The sequence below is a fragment of the Aythya ferina genome (genome assembly GCF_964211825.1).
Source record: "Aythya ferina genome assembly, chromosome: 1".
Taxonomy (NCBI): Eukaryota; Metazoa; Chordata; class Aves; order Anseriformes; family Anatidae; genus Aythya; species Aythya ferina.
The window spans coordinates 61,763,327-61,789,342 of NC_140296.1; the positions used below are offsets into that span (position 1 = coordinate 61,763,327).

The 26,016-nt window shown below is 41.5% G+C and overlaps 1 protein-coding gene across 1 annotated transcript in view; it reads right to left on the bottom strand.

The window, feature by feature from the left end:
* Positions 1-3,873: 3,873 nt before the first annotated feature.
* Positions 3,874-26,016, bottom strand: part of COL4A2 (collagen type IV alpha 2 chain) — a 135,467-nt gene continuing 113,324 nt past the window's right edge. Inside the window, exons 28-47 of the mRNA XM_084515166.1 lie at positions 25,641-25,862; positions 23,231-23,392; positions 22,500-22,670; positions 21,236-21,379; positions 20,509-20,634; positions 19,976-20,157; positions 19,132-19,195; positions 18,692-18,766; positions 17,972-18,079; positions 16,904-17,011; positions 15,534-15,605; positions 15,002-15,127; positions 13,408-13,524; positions 11,706-11,867; positions 11,485-11,583; positions 10,705-10,851; positions 10,001-10,117; positions 8,996-9,187; positions 8,362-8,648; positions 3,874-5,619 (exon numbers count right to left, since the gene is read on the bottom strand). Coding sequence (XP_084371292.1) covers positions 5,365-5,619; positions 8,362-8,648; positions 8,996-9,187; positions 10,001-10,117; positions 10,705-10,851; positions 11,485-11,583; positions 11,706-11,867; positions 13,408-13,524; positions 15,002-15,127; positions 15,534-15,605; positions 16,904-17,011; positions 17,972-18,079; positions 18,692-18,766; positions 19,132-19,195; positions 19,976-20,157; positions 20,509-20,634; positions 21,236-21,379; positions 22,500-22,670; positions 23,231-23,392; positions 25,641-25,862 — 2,936 coding nt within the window. The 3' untranslated portion in view covers positions 3,874-5,364. The remainder of the gene's footprint in view (positions 5,620-8,361; positions 8,649-8,995; positions 9,188-10,000; positions 10,118-10,704; positions 10,852-11,484; positions 11,584-11,705; positions 11,868-13,407; positions 13,525-15,001; positions 15,128-15,533; positions 15,606-16,903; positions 17,012-17,971; positions 18,080-18,691; positions 18,767-19,131; positions 19,196-19,975; positions 20,158-20,508; positions 20,635-21,235; positions 21,380-22,499; positions 22,671-23,230; positions 23,393-25,640; positions 25,863-26,016) is intronic.

The window sequence follows — 26,016 nt, forward strand, 5'->3', positions numbered from 1 at the left end:
TGCTACTACTGGGGGAAAAAAAATATAGCTCATGTGTTTCCAGTTCTGCAAGTTCTTGTGTAGAGTCTCCTTCGTCTTCCTATGGATGCTTCTGGCTTCATTTCCTAAAACTAAAAGGTTAGCTGTTCATATGCTTTGTCATTGCCTTTTTCTGTCCCACCCAGCTCATGGTTGTGTAGTAGATAGGAAGACCATTGCTAAATAAATAAGAAATTAAATTATTATTAAGTATATCTTAAATATTTTTATTTTCACAAGTATGTCCTCTTGAGCAGTTTAGCTTCTCTGCAGCAAGTTGAAGGTCAAAGCAGCTTTATTTGCTGCTTTCACGTTAGCAGAGTACATAGTGGGGAAGAATGGCTTGTGAGAAGAGTCTCAGTCACATTTAAGGGTTATCTCTTGGGTTTGTTAAGGGTTTGCGGTTTAACACCTGCCAATCTGTCAGACTTAATTGTGCAGGCTCTGTGGTGTTTAAAACATCAGCTGTGTTCAATTAAAAACTTAGCAGTTATTAAAAAAAAAAAGTTCAAGGCCAGTACCAAGAGGTCTTTCTGGACTGGGAAGAGACAAAAAGGCTTGCTTGATCTTGTTTGTGACCAAATCGATCTGCCAGCACATCTGTGAAAAGTCTGCCACTAGCTTTGCTGCATTTGGTGACAATTGAACTTTGTGTGCTGGCGTGCAAAGGCTGTGCTGGAGCCTTTGGTCACTTGTTGCAAGATTCTTTACACCTCGAACAGGAAAAAATGTTTATAAACCTAACATCTAACACTTCATAAGGTATAGGTACTCAAAATTCAGTTTCTCCAGCATTTTATTCAAAGGAGATCTTCAGGAATTCCTACACTCTTTCCAAAAGCTATAACCTGGGTATTTTTACTGAAGGGGTTGAGACAGGAAGCTGTCCTGCATGCAGTACCTTTGCCTAAAGGGCTACAATTGTCTGGCATGATGTTAATGGCTTTTCTGGTGTTGCTGGCTATTGCTCCTTGAGAAATGCATGGGTTACAACAGGCGGTCACTCTCAACCTTGTGTTGGACAAGGGGGTTGCACAACAGAACACAGGAGACTCAGTAATGCATGGGGACTATTAATAAGATGTTAGAAGGGAATCTGGACTATTCAATGTACATGCTAGTCCCATTTCTTCACTACTTTCTGAAGTCAGATTGTGCCTCCAAACAAAATTGGAAGGCTTTTTGGGGTTTGATACAGGATTTTTTTTAGTAGTAACTTGAGTTCTGCTGCAGTTGAGCTCCATTTAACAGCACAGTGTTGATGCTCTGCTGCAACAGTGCCTATGCTGTCTTCATGTCTGCAAGTGTGATCACAGAGCATGATTCAACCCTTGATGCTGAAGTTGCACAGATTATTTTCCTGTTTAGTGGTACTTCTTTATCAACAGAGATATTTAATACAATACGTCCTGCTCTTGTGCTTCCTACATGTCCTGTATAAATTTGTTTATTTCCTTGCTGCTTCTGCAGTAGCATCCTGGTATCCCAGCACTGCAAAAGGCATTTTATACCCCCCTTCCTACATAATTTTACTAGAAAATTCTGCTTGGCTTAATGAGGGGGAGGAGTAGGATTTTCCCTGCCCTTCCAACCTTGCTTTTCCCACTGATAATTTTGATAGGAGGCCTGGATTCGGGCCTTTCGTGGCTGCATGGGGAGGGCTCTGCATGAGGGTTAGCAGTGGTGTATGAACCCTGACGGGGAGGGAAGCTTATTTTACAAATATTCATTTTTTCTGCTCTTCCTTGTTTTGCTAGACCAGATTATGTGGAGCGTGTAAACAGTGAAATAGTTGCTATTTTTTTGTAACACCACCTGAATGTGAGCTATGGGCCTTGCCAGGCTGGTGCCCATCTGCTTTGGCTTGGCTATGCCACTGTCCATGTCACGGTGGAAAGCACAGCACCATGGGAGCAACAGCATTCAGACCAAACACATGGCAAGTGTGTGTCTTGAAGGTGGTGTCAGAGAGAGGCCAAGGCAAGGTTTCAGGCTCTAGTAGCCAGATAAGGTGCAGCCAAACCCATACAGCAGTCGGTGACCACACCACCTCTCTGCTGGCAGCGGTCTGATACCGCCTGTTATAGGGTCATGTTTACTGCCTGCACATTGCTGATTTTCTGTTCCCACATGCCTTGGACAAGCCCAATCACTGTGTGAGAAGACATGACAGATTTGGTTAATACAGAGAGAAAACTTTTTGGTGTCAAGTAGCCAAATTGCATTGACTTCACTATAGCTATGCTTATACATGTATATTGATGCACCATTACCTATGGAGGGGAATATAACCTTGCTGACCTTTTCCAGGCTCAGCAGCATGTTACACTTCAGCATGTTTTCAGACAGAGAAGTGTAGGAAACAAGCAGAATGCTTGGAAGCAAAATTTTTGACTATTACTCAGAAACAGGCAAAATACTTGTGGTTTTCACATCCTAGGCTGGAGTGGTACAGTTCAGTGAAAAGATTGTTTTGAAAAGTCCTGTTTCCTGAATAAAAATGTTTTAACTTCCTGGGAGTAGGTGCTTTGGGGAGGCAAATTTATCTAGGCAGTTTCAGACAAAGCATTTCCCCTGCAAGTGCAGTGCCGTGCTCCAAGGTAGCTGGCAGGCTGAAACCCTCTGGCTGCTGCAAGCATCCCACGTGTTCGTGTGTACTTGCTCCCTCCCCTTCCCAGACAGTGAGTAAGCGTTGTTTGGAGAAATGTGTATAAGTACATGGACCTGAAGCACATGACGTACACAAAGAAAGTACAAAAGTTCACTGTGGTGTGGCATAGTTTTTTTTTTTTTTTCTTCTAACTTCCTGAGTGCATTTCAGCTCACCACTGCTGATGATACTGTGCTGAGCAAACTTGCTTAGAACAGCTTATGGGAGTCAGAAAACTAATAGACAACACAACTCGTGGAGAAAGACCTATCTGCTGAGGCTTTACACGCAAAAAAAAAAAAAAAAAAAAGCTGTATAGGGACATTATGCAACATAGCAGCCATTAAAGTCTGAATAGTTAGCTGTTGTTGCTGACATAATTGTTTTTTACAGGTTTGTATAACCTGTACTTGAATTCTGTTGAAAAAAAATTCACGTGCTGCACTGCAGGAGTTGCACGCTATAAAAATCACAAGTGATTTAACTGGTCATCCGACAACCACTGATGACCTGGAAGAGGTAAATTGATGATTATGGGGTGTTTGTTCCTGCAGTGTGTAATTTAAAAGGATTGGCAAATGTGGAATAGATTTGGCTAATGTGCACTGCAATGTTTTCAGTTCTAGGTATTTTATTTGGCTGAAACAAATACCAATGGAATTAATTTGTTCAGAGGCTGCCTTTCATAGCTAAAGCATGGCCAGAAAACTGATTTTAAGCTCATGTAATTTCTCACTTCATGGATATATCTAATTATACGCACAACTAATCTCAGCTAGAAACTGTGCTAGCTCAGAACTTTAACTGAAGTTACACTTTAAGTTTTTTGCAGAGGTAACACTTGTCAAGTCTGGTTAATGTTGGTTTCTTGAATGTTGTGGAACATGAATAATACTTTGCTTTAATTTGCAGCATCACAATTTATTGGCTTAAATTCCTCTTTCTAACAACAGATTAAATACTTCCATCTCCACAGTTCAGCTTAAAGGAGCAATTTTAGAACTGCACTTCCCTTCTGGAATGGTTTAAGTGCCACAAAATGTATTCCTGGTTGAAGAAGTAGAATGGAGCATTATGGTAATGCTTTTATTTTTCTTTCTGCCTTAGGTGCAAACAAAGTAATTCAAAAGAGCAGTCCATATGCATTTTATAGAAAACAAACAAACAAACCACTTTACAAAATGGCAATCACCAACAAATAGAAGTGTGGAAAAAAAACAGATTTTATTTATGATACAGTGAGGATGGAATGTAATTACAAAAGCCAATAAGCACCTGAAGCAGGAGTGAACAGTTGAAAAATCAATTGTCATTGTTATAGAAGTCTCTTTGATTTCAGTTTTTAGTGTTTGGGTATATAAGGAGATTGTGTCAATGGGAAGAGAATCATTTGCAGCTGTGCTTTTGCCCCCTCTCCTGTAATGGAGAGAGACAGCTTTGTGTTAAATGGCTTCTTTAGAAGGGAAGCGCTATCTGTTGTGGCCATTTCTCAAGCCTGGCATGCAATGACATGGTTTTCTATGGAAAAAGATTGTGCCAAATAAATGCTCTGCTTCCTTCCCCTTTGCTTTTGCAAGGAAGGATGTATGCAGGCAGATACGCTGGTCATCACATTGCCACACGTCCCCAGCTGCCAGGACTACATGCCCCCTGACAGACAACTGGCAGGTCTGCAAGTTTTGACCTTCAAGGTAACATGGCATTGAACAATAGGCTGTCCTGGAAGACCTACCCTACGTGTGACAGCAGCTCCAACAGCACATGGGTAAGACCTGTTTGTGATGAGTAACCTGGTTTCAGAGGGGAAAAGCTGCAATGCAAAAAATACTCAGTGATGTGAACTGAGTAACATGACACAGACCAATGTCCACAACACGGTGGAGAAGGAGACCTTTGTAACGATCCTTTGGCCTGGAGTATGTCTAGAAAAAAAACCACCGGACTTGTAAAATAATATGCTGATCTTCATCATGTAGTCTCCTAACCAAAACAGGAAGAGATGTGCATTTTCTGGTTACTCTTTTTGGAAGGCTTGTGTGCTTCTCTGCTATTTCCAGTGATTAAGTGCTAAAGAGTGGTGAAGCTTAAAAAAAACCAACAAAACACAACTATAAGAAAAAGATGATTGTTCTGGGTGTGTGTTTGAAATGCCCAAGCATAAAATACTGTCATTAAAGTTAGGTTTTAATGCTGGACATGAGCACCTTCCAGTGTACATTTTCAGTACTGTGCTAGGCTTTTAAGGCTTAGTGTGATCACAGTGTGTTAATTGTTTGAATGAATGGTAGCTGTTAGTGTTTAGTGTTGTGACAAATACAGTTAATAGAAAAGATGCATACTTTATCTTAAAGTAAATGCAGTGGGTATCTGACCAAGTTATTCATTTACTGCTGAAGTTTTTGTGTTTCAAAGCTGAGTATTTGTAACATTTGGCAAATGACAGAATGTTAGACTAGCAAAAAAATACATATATACTGTATAGCAGGAGAACACAACACTAGGTCTGTGTGTTAGACTTGATTTCTGTTACACTTAATTTGCTTTTACAGACACTTACAATTAAATTTCCATTCAGCTTTTGAGGTAATAAGTTAAAAAAAGCACCAACATGATTTATTCAAATGTCTAAACATCATAGAAGGTTTCATAGTACAAGAACTACAGGATAAGCAGGTTCCTTATACTATGAAAGAATTCTATAAATTTTTCATACAGACTTGGCATCTGCTGATATGGCTTCGGATGAGTCCTGCCTTGAGTGTATCTGCTGAGGGCTTGCTTTGGAAGGACTGGTCAATCGTAGTGAGCCAGAAGCTGTATTTATTTGCAAAGTAATGACAGGTTCCACGTGCACCGTTGCATTCGATGAAAGGAGTAGCTCTGAAATCTTCCAGGCAGCTCCCAGGAGAAACCAGCGACTGTCCTCCACCTTCATCACCAGCTGCAGTGTGCTAAGAGAGACAAGAAGGGCAGCGTTCAGAGTACAACCTCAGGCAACGCTGTCAAAAACTTACATGTGGGGAAAAGAGAAAAAACACTAGAAGTGCTCCTAATCCTTAACTCCAGAGCAGAGAGAAGGCTAATCCTGCAACCATGTAAGACGTAAGGGTTTGGCTGTCCTTTATACAAAGGAACAATCTCATATGCTGATGCCACTTCTGACAAACATCTTTACTATAGTTAGGATTTTCACTGTTTCTAGTCTTAGACCTGGAGAATCATTTGGGTGAGAAGCGCTCTGGCACTTGAGCCAGTTCTCTGCTCAAAGCAGACTCAGCTTCAGCGTCACACTAGGTTGCTCCAGGGCACTGTGGAGTTGTTGATACCTCCAAGGATGGAGTTTCCACAGTCTCTATGGGCAGCCTCTGGTTGCCATCATTAAGTAGAACATTTTGTCATATAGCTAACTTGAATTTCCCTCATTATAAAGCCTTATGTACTCTGCATTGCACTTAAGCAGCACTGTGGGAAAAAAAAAAAAAAAAAAAAAGCTTCTATACAGATAACTTCCCTGTATCATATATTCATTAACAGCACATTGTAACAGCATCATGCACCTTTAAACCACTCAACTGTTTCCTTTAACACGTACTGTGGTAACAAACTGAATGTTACTTACGTTCTGCCAAAGGGATCTCTAACAAAACAGGCATTTCCACAGTCCCTTTGAGGGCTGTACAGCTGCATATTTAAGTGCTGTTGCTTAATTTTCTGTTAAAAACTGAAGGTATTTGCAATACAAATGAAAGCAGCTGGAAAAGTTGCTAAATAGTTTTGTAAATGTGGGAAGAAATCTGTTGGCCTTGGTTTATGCTCAGAGGCCTGCTGTGTCCATATAAATGGGTAACACAAGCGGCCACCTTTTAATGGGGTAAAGGATCTGACCTCTGATCCCTTCTAGCATCCTTCTAGATAAACAAAGTTGGTAAGAAGAAGGGCTAAACTGTTCATAGTTTTGAGGCCTCTGCAATTGGAGCTGGAAAGCAGCTGGTACAAGCTGCACATGCTATCTAAGAAGTGGCCTGGGAGTTCGACAACCTCAGTGCAAGGGCTGTGGCCTTCCTGTGCTCAGTGTAGTCTCCAGCTTTGTGCCTGTGATAGCTTCTCATTTACTAGCCAGGGCTTCTTATCCCTCAGTAAGTTCAGTGCTCTCTCTGCATTAAATCTTACTGACTTCTGAGGTGGTTTGGGCAGGAGTCCACAGTGACTCCCTTCAGGATTGTACCTTAGCCAGGGGAAGGAGGTAATGAATTTAAGCCAAGAAGTAAAAGAACATGTACTCTGAAATAACCACAAGCATGCCGTACTTCTCCTTCAAGAGTTGCATAAGAAGCAAAAAAAATGTGTATGCCAAACACGTCATTTGATCTGAGCACTAGATGGGAAAATGTGAAAGCTTTAATCTTCTGAAACTCCTCTCACTGTACGTTCCTTGGTGCTGGCAGACTTTGTCCCTGCAAAAGCTTCTTGCTAAGGTGACAACTGTGCCCTTAACAATGCTGAATGTTTACATGGGCTTTACAAACAATCAATCCTTGGAATTCCTGTGAAGTAACTATGAGATCCGTATCGGGGCTTTTCAGAGAAGCAAAAGAAAGGTCAAACATAATACTGGACAAAAATTGGATCTGCCTTTTCTCAAATCTTTTTTCTACAACTAAATGAAAAATATCCAATTTCCTTTTATTTTTTTTTTCTTTCCTGAAAAGTTGAAGCTTTTGGAAAGCAAATAATCTGCAGGAAGGGCTGACTACAGCTATTCCATGATGTTTTCTGCCAGAAAAATCTTACTCTTTTCCAGCCTTGATTACTTCATCATTCAATCCAGCATTTAATGCATTAACACAATATGGACATATTGTTGCAGGTTTTGACTCTAGTGTGCATCAAGCAAGTCAAGTAAATTACTACCAGCCGGATCATTCACTGACATATTCTATGTACTGTTCACTATGTTGAGTCCTCCAATGCCTACATGATCCCTCTGTACTGTTCTGCGCCCAGAGGTAACTGTTTGGAGTGAGACAAAAAGAGGTGAATCTTTTCATTATGTTTTACACTGCACGCCTAATGTTAAGCTCTTTTGTAAGATCCCATTTCCTAATTATCTTGTAATCACACGATCTACGAGATCCTTTGAGCAATAGGATATACAGCTCTGCTCCTGCTGCCATTAGAGGTATGACACTGAAGATTAACTTTTAAAACAACAGGAGGCTGTCTCTCTTTCCAAACTAGATGAAACACTTTGGCTTCTAAATCTTCTACTAAAAATCAGTGATTTTCAGTTTCTAAAAGAAAGGGAAAAAATGTCTTTTTTTCCCCCTCCAGATCAGCCTTTTAATAGTGATGTTCATCAGTAACCTCCACTCTTTTTCTAGCTGTGAAAATGCTCCATAGACTACTGCCTACAGAGTGCAGTTTTACTGGGTAATTCACAGCTGTACCTGTGCTGTGCTCTCAAACACTATTTTGTACATAAAATAAGGGCTCCAGATGCTATTCTGACAAAGAGGCAATTTTCTCTGCGGTTCACAGAAATTTTGCTCCTCACTCCTGTTTCCTAGAAACAAGTTTCCCAGGATATTGCATAGTTTTGATGTTACTGGAGCTACGACAGAGCAGCCGTCCTAGGGTCTAAGACGTCCTTAAAGCCTAGTGCCACACACAGCGTGACGCTGAAGGACAAATACCATGAGGAAGGAATATCCAATCCACAAACTGCGCCAGCCTTCAGGGCAGCGAGGAATAGAAGCTTCTTGGCTATGGACAGCAATCGCCACAGCTGGGGCCTCACAGACTGAGCAGCGGCTGATATATGGTCTAATTTCTTCTTCTGCCACGGGCATCATTGGGAGAGGTGCTGTAGTTGAGAGCCAGTAGGATTTATCATTTCGATTTGCATAGTAACAAATATCCCCGGGGTTACAGTAGAGGAATGGCATCGTACTGAAACGAGCCAAGCATGAGCCGGCCAGCCCTGTTAAGAAAGAAAGAAAGAAATTATGGCAATCATTTTTGCAGAAGACAACGCGTGTTTTCAGTTTATTGCTCCTTCCCAAGTGTGTGTCAGTAAAACCTTGCAGTCCATAATGTGTCTCCAGCTTTCCTGTTCCCCTCAGATGGCACTAACAATTTGCAAAGTCTCTCTCAGGGATACGCTATGCAGGTGTGGTTTTTATCTTCTCATTTTGGTGCTTCCTAAATCTGGCTGTTGAAGTCCCAGCTTTCTATCAGTAAGCTCTATTTTTTTTTATTTTTCATTTTTTCCTTCTTCTCAGTCAGAGGGATGGAATTGCAGCTGCTGCCAGCAATACCTGCACGTACCTAGGTCCTGGTTGTGTGCTTTCTCTTGACCTTCGAAGTACAGGAGGCTGTACCCACTCCAGAGTTTGTTCATGCCGATCGGACACATGGGCTCTTGGTCGGACTGGCTGTGCTTCACCAGCAGGTAGCCGATGCTGACGCTGCGACCCGGCATGCCTGGCAGCCCAGGGCTACCAGGGCGGCCTGGCTGGCCTTAGGTAAAAGGGAAAAAAAAAAATACAGCTTAGTTTGTGCTCCCACAAGTGCTCTCGTGCTAGCTGGTATTTCAGCTAAGCTGCCCATGAACAAAGATTGATTGCACAATAACTCTTATGGTAAATTATTGTTAAAAGAGATGTAGCTCTAAGGTTAAAGCAGTTGATTTTGAAGTAGATTGGAGCTGGGTCAGGCTCCCTGGTTTCTAAGATATATCACTATGAGAGCCAGGGAAAGTCACATATAAGGTTGTGATAAACTTTAGCATACTTTGTACAATACAGATGCACATCTTTTTTCCTTCAAAACATTTTCTAAGAATAACCACTAGGTTTTGAATTGCTTCCATCTGCTTGATATGTTTAAAACTGTATTCTGCAAATATCTTTTGGTCTGTGTATTTAGTAGTCTTCCCGCTCTTTGACTAGATAAAGACACGGGTATTTCTTTCACAGGTACATTTTCTTAAATGTTGTTCTTGCAAGTATCACCTATGTAAACATCCATTTCTATGAACATAACAGCTAGTAAAACTCTATGCTGAAATAATTAGAGAAAACCAACATGAAAATGCACACAGATCAAAACAAACTCATTCACGAGTGGACTGCCATCTGCAGCTATCAAAACTTATTTTGAAAACATTGCTTTAAGCTACCTCTGTTGAAAGTTAGCTGTGCCTTGTGAAGAAGTTGTGAAGGAACAAGCCATCTCTCTCCTCCCTCCTCCCATCCAGTGATACAGTAACTACAGAATAATTATGGCATGGAAATAGGAAAGAGGGAAGAAGTGCTGTGTGACATCTCTTACCTTCAAATCCCACTGGACCTTGAAACCCCATTGCTCCTTGTTCACCTCTGGATCCAGGAGGAGCTGGAATGCCACCTCTGCCCTGGAGCCCTGGGTCTCCAGGTGAGCCTCTGAAACCTTGCACCAACAACAGTTATGAGCACAGTGGCTGCAGAGATATCAGCATGCTACTTGCTCTGATAACACGCGCTCTACTTGCGTGCATTCAGTCCTGTTTACCAGATTTACCAATTTATACTAAAAGTGATATCCCATGGTTCCTGCTCAGGCAAAAAGCACTAACTTTGGAAAAGGCTGCTGGAATTGAGACAACATGACACCCGCAACCTTAATCTCTCACTCTTGCCACCACCATGCATCTCTGACAAGGCCGTTAGCAAGAGGTGCACTGTGTCTGGTCCACGTATTGCTAACACTACATCTCCTGAGCCAAAAACACACCCGCAAGGACGTGTGCCTTTCCACAATTGCATCTATATCTGGTGTTGCTTTGGCAGTGAGTGTTGTCAGAGTTTATTCCTGTTTTGCTTAAGTTCTGAATGTTAGGAGGGGGAAGAAAGCCAAGCCCTTGGCTTTGAAAAACCCAACTTTGACTCTCATTTCTGACCTGTAGAATTTAGAGTTGAAGAGAGCTAAAGCAGTGCTCTGGAGCCCTCTCTCTGCTGAGGGCAACTGAGCATTTGCTACGAGTGTGCAATTCGTACCTGGATCGCCTGGTGGACCCTGAGGGCCCATATCTCCTGGGCTTCCTGGAGGTCCTGCGTTTCCACGGGGACCTGGTGTTCCTTGCTCAGCAATCAGCCTTGGAGGAACAGGCGGCAGCCCAGGAGAGCCTGGAGGGCCCTGAAAGCCTGTGATAGGAGGCAAGATGAGACAGTTTCATTAAAAAATATGCACATTTTCCTTAATATGCTTTCATCCACAGACATGTTGCTGTTAATTGGCTGTGTATGTGAAAGAGGGACCGTGATCTACAGTTCGCTACCTTGGGTATAAGACATATTTATGATCTTGGAGGAACATATGTGAGGATTGGGATTGTCTTGGACTGCACAAAGATAAGCAGAAGGAAATGAATGGCACTACTGCTTCCTCAGTTACAACGTAGGAGGTTGGGATGGTTTCCCCAGACAGCCAACAGCTCTCTGAGGTAGAGCACCATCTTTTGGTGGGCTTCTGGAGACACAAATACACGATGGCATAGATACTCCTAAATATCTAGTATGTCTACTCTGCAAGATTATTTTAAGTCAACATTTCTTTTTCTCTGAAAGCGGGTCTAATTTTGGAATTGGCGACTCATACAAAATAAATTACTTACAGCAAAAAGTTGACTACTCGTGTTAAATTCAGGCACCCATCCCCTACAATGGGTGCTCAATGAGCACCTACAATGAGGCTCAAAGCAGGGCCAGCTGGATCAGCTGTGTGTTCCTAAACAAAATGTGTAGAAAGGAGCCATGCACCTGACTGCACTTACTCACCAGTTAGTCCTCTGTCCCCCTTGGGTCCGATGGGTCCCAGATCACCTGGAAATCCTACTGTGCCCATAAAGCCAATGACACCTTGCTCACCCTTGCGACCTTTAGTGCAAAAAGACATATCACATTACTGCATTTCAGTACGGATCATATAAATTCAGAAGTCAAGCTGCTGTAGCATAGGGGGTTTCCCCCTGCAGATGATCAGCATCTCCCATCCTTACCTTTTGGTCCAGGGTACCCGGGAATTCCAGGTCTCCCTGCTAATCCAGGGTCACCTCTTTCTCCTTTTGGGCCAGTTTGTCCGCTCACACCTGCTTGCCCGCTTTCTCCTTTGCTTCCAGGTGGAGCTGGTACTCCAGGCTGCCCCTGTAGTCCTGGATAGCCTGTTTAGAGCACATTCAAGCTGTTACCTGTTTATACTGCCTCAGTACCTGGGCACAGATGAAACTAACAGATCTAATTGTATCCCATCAGGTTTTATGTCCTCAGTTTAAGCAAGGAGCTTGTGCTCAGTTGACCAACAGATGTATTCAGCACTCCTGGTCCTGCTCTCAGACTGGCATACCCTTCTGCTGCAGTGCCAGAGGAATCAGCACAAAACTCCCACAGAACCTGGTGTCATCTTAAGCAAGATTTCAGCAGCCATGAGATGCCTGCTGAGATGCGGCCTTTGGTGAGCTACCCCTACCCCAGCAAATGCCACTCTTCACTAGGTGCCTCCCTGCTTTGTCCTAAATTCTCCAAGCAACTAGAGGGAAATCAGATATCAGCAAATACCTGACTCGGCGCCAGGTGAGGTGGTAAATATGCCAAGGACTTGCTGTTCCATGTACTCTGGTACTTCAGTTGAACACCTGGATACAAATAACTACTTCACGCTGTCTTGGCAGTTACGGGAACAGCTTCCTTTTCCAGAAGTACCTGTTTTCTGAAGCTAAACCTGGCATGTTCCTACCTCTGCTGCCTGAGAGGAGATTTGGACCCTGTTTCCAAGGGGAGAAGGACTTAGTAACTAGGGTTTTCCGTGGGGCATCTCCTATGCGGCCTGTTTCAGTTGGATCACGTGTGGGTACTAATGCAGGATGCTTACGGCAAAGAGCCATGCCTATCAGCATATCAGGTGGCAGATGGTCTTCCTGTTCTCATCCCCCTCTCCTCACTGCTTCTATTTTTTTTTTTTTTTAACCCAATGACTGCCTAGGGAATGGGAATCAGTATGCAGAGTAAGGCCAACTAGCATTCTAGTCACATCTGGAAACCTAGGTACTGTGTTGGCTCCACAGCTAGTTTGCCTCCTGTAAGTTTTTGCTGAGCTTACATTAAATTTCCACACATCATAGAGATGATAATGGGACACCTGCAACTTCTGCTACAAGCACTGAAGTTTGAAATGATTGTGCAGTCCAACAAGCAGCAGGATTTTCAGCTTCTAAATGCAGAGCCACACTGTAGCTCTTTCATAGGCTTGAAAAATGTGGGCTCACAGAATGAACTTTCAGAAAGAAGAGCAGTTAATGCTCTCCTATGCAATTTCACACAGGAAAAATCTGTGAATGATTAAGAAAGTATTCTGTAGATTTGCATATCTGCCACAGATCTAAATTTTAAAGTAGAAAGTTAGCATAGTGCTTCTGAAAGTTGTTAAGGGAATTTTGGATGATCAATTAAATCTGTTATTTGCATGAAAATCAAGTCCTTCCATTAAGACACCCTGCAGGAATGGCCTTTGGCATCAGAGTTCTGTCCCTATTACCTTTTGTGCCATTAGTTGTGTCTAACAATTATACAAGGAGCATCGAGCCATGTACTTCAGTGTTGCACTTAATAGGGATATTTTACTGAACAAAGATTGCAGTAACTACTGCTGTTGCTAACTTGCTACTTAATCTTCTGTGTTGTCTGAGGACACAAGGCATGAATTACCTGGCACTCCGTCCAGACCTGGGGAACCTTTATCACCAGGATATCCTGATATATTTGAAATCCCAGGAGGCCCTGGAAATCCATCCTGCCCAGGAATGCCAAAGGTTCCTTGGATCCCTGAAAAGAAGAGAAGAAATAATCAGTACTGCAAGGAAAATGCACAATTGGAATTATAAGGACTCACCTTTGACTACATATAAAAATGGGATTTTCAAAGTCGAAACACCTGCAGTTCCCACTGATTTCCCCCCCCCCCCCCCCCAGATGATATGATGTGGAGGTTTTTCTTAAAAACAAAACAAAACAAAACAAAGCCCACAAAAGCTAGTTCTGTTTCAAAGCTCTCTGGATAGCTAATTGCATCTCACTGTGTGGAATGCTAATAATTTTGCATCTGCCAAGTAAAATATTATTTCAAAATAGGAAGTACTTAAAATATCCAAGGTATATTGAAGCAGACAAGAAAGCAGCTTTTTTTTTTTTTTTTCTGTGTCCTATTGAATCAAGGTGACAGACTTTTTTTTTTTTTTTTTTTTTTTTGGGTGGGGAGGAGGAATTCAATTAAAACCAGAAGTTCAAATTCAAGGAAATTCTCTAAGATGGAAAGTGTTGAATGGCCAAAAATTTGCTTCACCTTTTTGCTCAAAATTGTCCTTTTGAGCACATGGAAGTTGTCAGGAAGCCATAAAAACCCTCTTGTTTAGTCTTGTAAAAAGAAACTAATATATTTAGTTCCAACAAACAACAGGAATAAAATAAGCCAAAAAGTTATTTCTTGCAGGGCTTGGTACTAAATCTCTGAATGGTGTTTGGGACGACGCAGCATGTTAGCAATAATAAAGTAGAGCACCAAAGAGCAGATATTCAATGACACAGGTAAAAGCAGTAAGTTTATTTATTATTATTATTATTATTATTATTATTATTATTATTATTATTATTATTAATCTGCCAGTCCTTTTAGAGCCAAAATGTTAGAAAAATTTTGTAAAAAAAGTAGTAGTTGTTCATCTGTAACATGAGTCTGGTGACTCTGTGATGGAAGAAGAACTGGTGGTGAGCCATACTGAGGTAAGTGTTGCCTGCAGGTGGGTCAGAGCTGGAAAGCCGTACGCTTATGTTGCACAAGGGTGATGGTATGAGTAAAGCACTGTGCATGGAAATAGAGCACAGGAGCGATCGCAGGGAAAAATCACATGTTAATGGACAGTGAGGCTTTCAGAAGAAAGGTAAATATTGAAGGATTTGCAATGCAAAGAAAGAAAGAAAAGCCATAGTGTTGGTGTAACTGGATTCTCTTTATAAATATTTTGGGAAATGGTGGCTAAGAGCAGCATTTGCAGCGAGCTGAGCTCTGGGTGTGCTACAATGGGCTGCTACTGTGGGGAAGGACCCAGGCTGCCCAGGAGGAGCTAGCTTGTCCAGCACTGGGCAATACACAGTGCTGTTTCTGAGCAAGGTTTGGTTAATTAGCAGCAGGAACTCCATACAGTCTCTCCTATATCTCTGTCTACACTGAATTGCATTTCATGACATCCTTAATGCCCACAGGTGGAACAAAAACCAAGTAGCTCACATTCTTCAGGATACAGACCTGGAACACCTCTGTCTCCCTTCTGACCCGGAGGGCCTCGGCTGCCTTCCACTCTGCTCGGCTCTCCTGCTTCTCCTTTGTCACCCACGGTGCCTGGAAAGCCTGCAGAGCCGTAGCCATCCGGACCTGTTGTGGAGTAGTTCAAAATTAAGAAGAAAAGTTTCTGCATGTAATAACGTATCATCATGCTAACATACATGTAGAGGACGTGTGGGTCTACTGAATACCTGAGCCTAGGGTGACTCATTGAAAAAAAAAAGGAATAAGTAATGCTTGTAATGGAATAAAATGGTCTCGAGGATTTCACTTTGCAAGAGTAAAGAAACTATGACTTGAAGTTGTGTTTTAATTCATCTGTGTGGCAGCATGTAAAGTGTGTGAAGTGTTTTGCCAGTGTCCACAAGGAGGTAAATTCCACACTGGGCTTTATAGGGCACGGTTAGAAAAGTCCCGTTGCAAAAATCTCACGGACCTAACTTGCAGCTAACACAATGCACAACCTGTGAACTGGCAGACTAAAAGTCTCATTTACCTGGTGATCCTGGAAGCCCCTTAGTGCCCGGTAAGCCGTGCAGTCCACTGATTCCTCTCAAGCCAGGCAGGCCTGTTTTAAAGTTATAGTCATGATTATTTTAATAGTTTCTATCAGTCTGTATATATTCCTCAGCAGAAAACTGAAAACCTTGAATAAATACGATTCTGTGTTAAACTCTTTCATATTATATGCAAAATGATTAATTGCGATAAGCTTATTATGAAATACAGCACTCTATGTTTTTTCTTCTTTGATTAGCAATTTTGTTATTATCCAATAAGCTCACTATGAGGTATTTCTTAAAATATCTCTGATCTGTCTGGTAGCACACCATTAGTTCCAGTCCTGAGACCACAATTTTGTTAATAACCGTTTATAGTTTTCAAAAGTCTTCAAACAAGACAGCTATGGGATAATTGTACACTCTAAATGTGATTATAATGAAACCATCTTCAGGAGAAATTCGCCGTGGGTCATTAAAGAAACCAACACCAGTTAATAAAATGTCTAATAGCTGTCACTGCTGGTAAAATGTATCACATTTATTTGTACCTATCAAAAAGTTAAGCGTGATTTTAAAACTAGATGGGTACCATCTAGTTATCAATGGTAATCAATGGCCAGAGTTCTGGAGGACAATTAAACCTTCACAAAAATAAGTGTCTGCCTCTCTTCACTGTCTATAAAGGCAGCCTTCAAAACCTTATTAGCTTCAATTTGATGCAGATTCAGATAGATGAATCTCACTAAAAATAGGGCAATTTTTGGCTGTACTGTAGAGAAAAATCTGCTTACTTCATACATTAAGGAGTCAGGTAGCAGACAATGAGATTCTGCATCCTGTGATACAAACAGCTTAGTTCGAAACTACTGCCTTTATTTTGAGAGCAGAATTCTGCCTGAGCCATAAGTCAGATGTAAGTTATCCAAATACATAAAAACACCTGTGGGATCAGTTAGTGGTTTCTGAGGATGATGGAGAACAAATACACTGTTTGCTATCTAATGCCACATTATAATATTCTAATACTGTACATCACCAGTCTTGCTGCATTTTAAATATCTTTTTGCTTTTCTTCCCAGCTGTCATGAAAAATGAAAATGTTTCTTGAAAACTGCTTTCCTGGAAAAAAGAGAGGAAGCTCACAATCACTTAAAGTGATCTCAGTAGACACCAGTCCTTTAGAACCCATGAACCACACACACGGGTCTCCATTAATGCATCTGGACTTTTTGAGGAACACGTTTACTAGAGGGAGCTCTGCCACTGTGAATTGCAAAAAGTCCCCTTTCTTCTTCTTTACCCCAAAAGAGCAACAGCAAGTGTTCACACTGAAATGACTGAATAGCTGAAGTTGTATAAATACCTGCTTGTCCAGGTAAGCCAGGCCAGCCGGGAGTTCCCTTTTCACCTTGAAATCCAGGTGTCCCAGGGCTTCCTTGCTGCCCTGGGGGGCCAACCAGTCCTGGCAAACCTACGCGACAATGATAAAACATTGTTTTTGAGTGTCCTTAAAAACCAACAGCCCAAAACACTGGCTTGTGCTACCTTCATTCTCCCAGGTAGCAAAATGAAGGTTTCCCCCCACCAGTGTCATTATATGGCACTCCACCATACATCTGAGTGGAGGAAGTAAGAGAGAAAAGGTAGGATGGGCAAGGTGAAACAGAACAGTTAACTGCAAATTTCAGGTTTCTGACAACCTCAGAAATATACTGGGCTCCTCCTATTAAAATGATAGTTTTACATCTATTCCCAGTTACAATAATTAATTTCATTTGTGTGTACTTCAGTTTCCCCATCTGCCCAGGTTTTCTGACAGGAAAGCTGATCAGACTAGTGCTGTTTCTCAGTGAGGTGCCTACCAAAATGGCTCCAGTCTTGGATGGAGCTTCTAAGCCCTATCATTAAATGAGAAATGTGGAGCAACTGCTCTGCAGGAGCATTTTCGTGATCATCCTGCAATGAGACATGTTCCTTAAGTTGCAAGTTTATGATCCAGCCAGAGCTGGACCTCATTTCAATTTCCTTGTATTCTTGTACAGTCAGCCAAGGAAACTGGCTCAAAGGTTCCCCAGCTGGCTCCTGTGGGATATTTATTTCATTTATGGCAGAAAAGAGCATTGAAATGCCCACCTCCTTGCCATATTGAGACAGCATTAGAATACCAGCAAAGTAAGCCAGCAATGGCTTACTTTGACTGGACACAATTGCTATAAAAAAAGGAAAAACTGGAATAGAGTTATTCTTTTGAAATTTCCTCTTAATAAGTTCTCTTGGGAATTCCATGTCCTTTTTGCTGCTCTTTACCAACTTACAGAATGATCAACATTTTAAAAACTTAATGACTTTCTTTCCAGAGTGTAAGATTTTTTTTTTCTCCTTTCTCATCCAGTTTTATTCTTTGGGGTGTTAAAAAAGAAGAATATTTTACCTTCTTGTCCCAAGGAGCCAGGGACACCCTGTATGCCCTTGATGCCCTCAATGCCAGGGACACCAGGGTCACCCCCTTCACCTTTTTGTCCTGGGCCTCCTCTTAAGCCTGCAAAAGACACAAAAACACATTATTCTCTCAATAGTCTCTGTATGATAAAAGCTAACCTGCGTAACGTGAAGTTGGCTACTTGGTGAGTCCTGATCTTGCTGCATAAAGACATTCTTCAAGTCAGAGTGCTTGGATTATCTGGGAGAACAAATGTTCTTCTACAGTAGGTCAGCCAATCAATCATTAAATTTGTTTTTTAAAAGTACTGCTCATATTATGTGGAATATGACACCAATGTTCAAATGTGCTGAACGTGCAGAGATAGCTCAAATTTTACTACATTATCTAACCAACCCAATCAAAAATAAACCTGATTCTGCTATCCTCCCTTACATATTTATGGCCTTATATTCCTCTTTTGTCACCAATGGCAAAAAAAAAAAAAAAAAAAAAAAAAGGAAATGTTTTACTACAGCTGCATGTGACTGATATTTACTGCCATAACCGCACTTTCATTTGAAGAGGTAACGCAAGCACATATTCAAAGATGCACCTCTCTCTTCAGGAGCTCAACAGTCATCAAAAGCACACAGGCTAAGCTCTCCCTCCTTTCCTTTATGGACTTTAGTACATGAAAAATTATACTTTGAGTGACTGTGAAATGAGTACCTGTTAGGCCTGGCACACCGACTTCCCCTTTAAGACCGGGCATTCCTGGTAAGTTTATAGTATCTCCCGGCTCACCTGTTTCAAGTGAAAAAACAATTGAGTGGCAAGGCTTTAATTTAAATAGTATTTCCTGTTGTTTTAAAGGAGTTTGGCAACATCCAAGGCAAAATTCTGCAATAATTATCTTTCTAAATATAAAGAAAAATAAGTTTAAGGAAGAAAAACAGCCTCTAGAACAATGCCCTCACTATGCCCCCCATGTATTTATACATGTTGTGTGAAATTAACAATATCAACCTTTTCACAGCCTCTCACATTTACAATAACATACTCTAAGACTGTACAAGGATCCTTTAAGACTGAAAACCCTACAGAAATTCGTGTCGTGCACTTGATGATTAATGAATACAAACAATGCTCAAATAAGAAAACAAACTCACCTATTTCACCATGGGAGCCAGGAGTACCAAAATGGCCTGAAATTCCCGGGGCACCCTTATCTCCCTGTTATGTGATTGGAAACAGGTATGAGTTAATGATGATGGGGATTTATTCAACCTTCCAAACAGCATAAGCTTAGATATTGAACAAACATCTTTAAATTTACCTTTCTGTTTTTTTTGTTTCACAGTTCTTTATAAGTGGAGTCATTTGGTTGAAATTGGTTAAACCAAACCAGTGCAAACCAAGTCAGAAGCTGTGTTTGCAAAGTCTTAAATTTGAAATGGAGAGCTTCATGTTGCACATATTTGGCACTGCTTCTCTATTACATAAATGATATGTGTGAATTTACTGCCACGCCTTTTGCAAGACTTCTTTTTGTTTTCGTTGTAAGTCATTTTGCTGCCAAAGTGAATAACGGTGAATTGTGCTCAAGGAACTTAGGTTTTTAGACTTCTTACCATCAGGTGAGTGACAGTGAGCAATTTTTGGCAGTGGCACCATCAGTAGGAGAGAAAAAGAAGAATAAATATAGTGCTGAAAATATATATATATATTTTTTTTTTACCAACAGCTATGGTAGCAAAACCAGGGACCTTGAAGAAACAATCTGAGTCCTCATAGGCAAAGGGCTGGCACCTGAAATCTGGATGTCTCCCACTGAGAAGACTGTGCTTAATGAACATTGGAGGGATCAAGGAAAAAGATTTGGTCTATTTATTCCATTTTTATTGCATTTTAGTCTTTGCACTGTAGCTCTTTGGCACAATTTCAAGGGGTGAATGCCACTCCCTAGAGAAGCTGAAAAGGACACCGTGTTGCCACCCGTGGGCATGTACTCACCCTGCCTCCTGTGCTGCCAGGGAAGCCTCTGATGCCAGGAGAGCCAGCAGGACCAGGATACCCTTTCACACCTGTTGTTCCTTTTGCACCAATGTCCCCCTTCACACCAGCCACGTAACTGGGGTGCCCCGGAGACCCGGGAGTTCCTGTCTTACCGGGGAGGCCTGGCATTCCCTTGCTACCTGCAGGTGGGGAAAAGAAAAATAAAGAAGACTTAAAACACTAGAGCAGGGAAGGATGATAAGGAGTTGTTAGTGTGGAAGAAGTTTCATGGTAGCAGCCTTCCCTAAACATAGCATCACAACGTGCTGGCACAACAGGGTAGCACACATGAGTGGCACAAACACGAAGCGCTTTCTTTGGGCTTTCTCTCTGTGAAACTCAGCTGTGAGCTCAGCTTTTCTTGTCAACCTTGTGGGCTGCAGCACAGTGGTGCATTGAGGAGAAAATATTTTATATGGCAACTGAGAAAATACTTAGACACTGATCAATAGCTGTGAATGTGCTTTCTTTGCTTTGTTGTGACCACTGACCTTTCAAGCCAAAGAATCCCTTGGTGCCGGTTTCTCCAACATCTCCTTTTTCACCTTTAACTTCCATCATCATGCTAGGCTTAAGCTTTGGGGGCTCTCCTGGGGGACCCTGTTCCCCACGGTCACCTAGAGGGTAAGAAAACAATCGTATTTTAAAAAGCTAGTCAGCGGCACTGTGCTGGAGAAAGCAAAAACAGAAGAGTGAAGTTAGCAAAAAAGGGATTACTGGATAACCTTGCATAAGCTATGGAAAACCCATCTGCATAAAAAGTTGCCTGCATCAATACAACATGTCAGCAGAACAATTAAACATAAGAAAACATGAAAAATGAGTTAAACCTTTTGTACATACTATTCTGGGGATGTGGACACAGACTTCTTTGCGATGGATAATCTACCTCTCAGTAGATCAGTTATCTTGTGTTCATAAAAAAGAAACCACACTGGAGAAAGCACAAACAAGTTGGTAGTTCCAGTGAAAGGGAAACCCTCAGATAAACAGGGTAACGAGGTGTCTGTCTCCAACCTGACCATGTTCAGGATTCATAAAGCCCTCCTTGAGCTTAAAATCCAGGCCTCTGTGCCAGAGGCCCATGTGTGAAATAGGTGGAGGAATGTCTGAGCTAACCCGGCTATGTCAAAAATGTGTTGTCTTTGTCTGTGCACCCTTGCAAAATAGTTCTCCAGATGTGAAAAGCAAACACTGGTACCACCCATAAGCAAATACCTTTAAAGCCTCGTGCGCCCTGTGCGCCTTTATCACCCCGAGCCCCGAATGAACCAAATTCTCCTTTGATTCCTTTGATTCCTGGTCTTCCTTTCAGGCCTGGCATGCCTTTGAAACCATCAATGCCAGGTGAACCTTTTAGACCTTTAAAGAAAGAAGGGGAAGAGAAGTGTTACTTTGCTCAGCGTTCTGCAGACTGAGTAAATGTAAGCTAGTAATGCTCAACTAAAGCTGTATAAAAACTTCACTGCTGCAGTATCTACTTCTGGGTTCCTTGATGCCTAGGGCAATGTGCTGCTTTGTATTAGGCATCCAAGCTCTATGAGAGGTAGGTACCCAAACAAGACCAGGGCTTCACTCAGATGTGAAGATGGACAGAACTTGGCGTCATCTTCTGAAAAATCAATTCAACCCCTGTCCTACAGCTAGAGAAAGTTAGACTAAATTCCATGCAGAATTTTTAGGCAACCCCTTTTTCTGCTTGCACAGATACAATTGTAGGGCATGCCAGTCATAAACCTTTCTCAACAAAGATGACTACACTCCTCTTCTAAACAAGTAAACAAGAGGATGATGTTTTACATGGGTCATGCTAACAAGCAGATGATCACTCCTCTCAAATGAGAGCTAAGCAGCACTTCAGAATAATTTTAGGAAAAAAAGTCTTAGTTGAGTCTGATCTTTCCAACTGATGAAATTGCTACATGCATTTTTAGATATGCACCCTGTCTTCTGTTTTAGTTGGCTTCGCATGGAGTTGAACTTTGTTGAAACTCCCTCTGTGATGCAGATATAACACTTTTGTGACTAGAAAGTGTGAATCTCACCTTCTTTATACAAAAAGATCGGTATCCCATTAAAATTCAACATTGAGGTCTTGTGTCTGGCATTGCTCAGCATGCAGCTGCTAACTTTCGAAAACTTTAAAGTAAAGGTTTCGAGGAACATCTCTCAAATTCCACTGAGAGCTGGTAGGACTGGGACAAAGGAAAAAACTTTTGGAGAGAGCAAATAGTAAATACTGTATGTTCTTCAAAAGAAGAAATACAGCAGCCATTGCCCTTCAAAAAAGGGTTGCAATAGCTAGATTTTCACCAAACACAACACAAGGGAAAACCAACAGTGATTCTGGAATATACTAGGCCTATGAACATAACTCTTCTGTTTTAAAAAGGTAGCCCAGCAGAAAGCGTGGCTTGTTCTTTTCAGCACAGAGTAGCTTTAAAGAACATCATTTTTCCCAGTGCAGCTGTTCAGAGCTTACCTTTATCTCCTGGAAAGCCATCCATTCCACTGATGCCAGGGGGACCCATCACGCCAGGTATACCTTGCAATCCTGGGTGCCCCATTTCACCTTTGTCACCAGACAGACCTTTCAGGCCCACGGGACCAGGAAAACCTTGCTCACCATCTTCTCCCCTTGCACCTGGTGGACCTGCCATGTGAACATGTGAAAAGAGATTAAAGGTGTTTGGACATACATGATGATTTCACACAAGGTAGCTCAAGAGGGAGAAAAATACTATCATACCAGCTTCAAGTTGAGGGGGGGGGAAGTCTGGATTTTTTTAATCAAAGAACTTCAGAAATGATTATGAATGTAAACCAGTCTTGCTACCAGTCTGGTTCAATACTCAGTCCTAACATGACCTCCCCCTCCTCTTTAATTTAAGAATAACTCCCCTTTTCTACAAGACTACTCCTATTTGGTTGTTCTGTTCTCCCAGTCTGCCACTGGAAAGCTCTGACCTGGCCTGGAAGGTGGCTACAGAAGGAAAAGCAGCAGCTCTGCCAGTGAGGACCATCACCACCCCCGCATCCCATTTGTGACACTGGCACGATTCGCTACCACAGTACCTGCGCTACCTGACTGGGAATTAAAGCCTGGCACATGCCACAATCCCAAGATTAACTTTCCCCTTGGTAAACCATACAGTTGCCTTGCCACAGAGAAGTGGGAGGAGAAAGTGACACAGGACAGCAATACTTCCTTACCAAGGGGTCCTTGAGACCCAGGTCCTCCGTCTGGCCCGGGGTTCCCTGGTGGGCCTGGGAATCCGTGTGTTCCTGGTGATCCTGGCAAACCCATCAGACCAGGGAGACCCTGCAGCCCTGGATCGCCTTTGGCTCCTGGCAAACCTGGGCTACCATCCGCTCCTAAAATACCATAATCTTGCATTAGAGAGCATCAGTATCTAGACAGCTGATTATTACATGTAACTTCTCGAAGCAGGCATATGTACACTGTTCTTTCAGGTTATGCTTTTCCTCTGAAAATTAGTGAGAACAGGAAAAGCGAATTAAAAGACTGCTAATTAGTTTTTAAATGATTGATAATACTGGTACTAATCCAATATTTGCATCAGATAGGTTGAGAATCAGAGAATCAGAAAGGTTGATAGGCTCTTTCCACTTGATGGAAGTAATTTGCTACCAAGTGGATCTAAACGGAGTAGGTGTCTTCCATTTCTAACTCCAATAATTCTGTAATTTCTGATCTTTTCCTTTTATCACATACTTCTTTGTAAGAACTCGGTTGAGTAACTGACCAAAAGACAGAAACAATGTCTATATCTTTTCTAAAATATGATAGGCAGAAATGGAAAAATTTAAATCTGACAGGGTTCTTGCTTTGTGTTATTGTTCAGAACTTTTCAGGTAAGGTATTGTTATAAGATTCATACAAATTCCTAAGAAAAATGGCCCTGATTCTACACTTAATGTATTGAGTGAAAATTTACATCTCTACAAAATAAAAGCAAAGGGGTTGTAAAGCCTTCAAGATTTAAAAAGCAATGCGCACTTTGCATTAAGATTAGAGAAGCAATAGCATACAAGACTTTAAAAGTACATGGCACTTAAAGTCCAGGCCAACTGGATCTGTTTGTCTTTATTCTGATTTTACATCAGAGTAGGTCCATAGGCTTGAATGTAGCTAGATGTGCTTTATAACAGAGAGAACCTAAATGGTCACATACAGTGAGTTTTCTCAACAACAGGCTACAGAATTTAGTTCCCTGTTCTGAAGGGCTAAGAGTTTAAGTGGCACGGATGATATAAAGTATTCACTAACCACTTCATATGAAAGTAAAATAAAATAAAATAAAACAAAATAAAATAAAAGTCATTCATATAAAAAAATCACAAGCCTTTTCTTTTGGCTGTTTGACCAGAACTGTGAAATACATCAAAAATTGACAGACTAATAATGATTTTTATTTTACTGTAATTATTCTTTATAACTGAAAATTTAGTTCTACAGAAACACTAAGAAAGAAGGTGCAAAGTCACATATTTTTTTTTCCTTTTCATTCTGTGTTTCCCCTTGAATTTCTTTACATTTTCAGAAAAATAGTCTAGAGGCATTAGTGTCTGCCTTTTCTCAGACTTTCCAAGTATTACCACAGTGCAACAGAGCTGCCTTTATTCTATCACTTCACTCCATGACTCTACTGAAGATGAAATCAACTCCCCTCACTTCAAATAGCTCAGGTAAAATGGCGTGCTCTTTTCTTTTTCAATTTGTATTGCAAATCATGAGAAGAGTCTCCGAAATGAGTTCCTGTGACACACTACTTTGCTTTGAGCTAGTCACAAAATTACTTCTCCTTCCTCATTTCCACAACAGGGCAAGAGGGTAATCTTCAGTCTTAAATTTAACTGTGTGTCCAACTGCTGCAGAAACTGTGCAGAAGGAGATGCTTAACTCCCAAAGGTACTTTTGAAAGTCCCCCACTGAACTCAAGGAGAGTCAAAGTCAGATTTTGTGGAGAAGCTATGATTTTCTCTGTCTTCTGTATGGAGAAGACATATTTTTTTGTAAAAAAAAAACCTGTAAAATAACAAAATAAAATGAACACCTCAAAATTAAGAATAAATACATAATGCTATCCTTCCCTCGTTCCTGAACGTACAAAGACCGATCAGGTAAGACAGATGATTAACATTTTACTAAATATTATGTCCTCTCAGCTAAAATTTACAATTTCTGATGTGAAGCAATTTACTATTCTGCAAAGCCATGTGTTACCTAAACATTTTCTGGTGTGGGAAGTAAGCTCAGTACTATGCAGTATGTGAGTGAAAAGTCAGGAAAATTAACTACAATGGGAAAAACTAAAATGTGTGTCTGAACACAACAAAGATGAGCAAAGTCATGTTCTTTAGTATCCTATTGCAGCTGATTTCATGTAGTACAGTGTGAAGGAGTGTTGGTCATAAGCAGTGGATCTCCAGAAGGTTTATGGAGGAGCCAGGTCCTTTGGTAATAGGCAAGGTACATGGGGAAGGGATGAGAGACCATCAGGCATGGGTATTTGACACTGGGGTTATTGGTAGCTCCAGTGCATTTTGCCATGGTCTCTTACTACTCTCACCTATCCTTAGTTTGGGAAGTAGGCGTTACCTCTAACTCCTGGTACTCCTTGATCTCCAGGTGCGCCTTTCAAGCCAGGGAAGCCAGGCAGCCCAGCATCCCCTCGAGAACCTGCTGTTGCTCTCAAAACTTCACCAGGAACGCCCTTCTGTCCTGTCAGTCCTGGAGCACCAGGCTTTCCTGTAAGGCCTGGGTGTCCTTGTAGTCCAGGTAGTCCATTTAGGCCCCTGTCTCCCCGAGGCCCAGTAAAACCTAGAAATAAAACAGGGATTAGGCATCACAGCATTCACTATAGATGTTGCAGTGCAAATCCTAGATACACCAGATGTGTGGGGAAAAGCAGAGGCGATGACCCATCTCAAGGGACAAATGCCAATTTCTTCAAACTCTTGATAAACCATTGCCA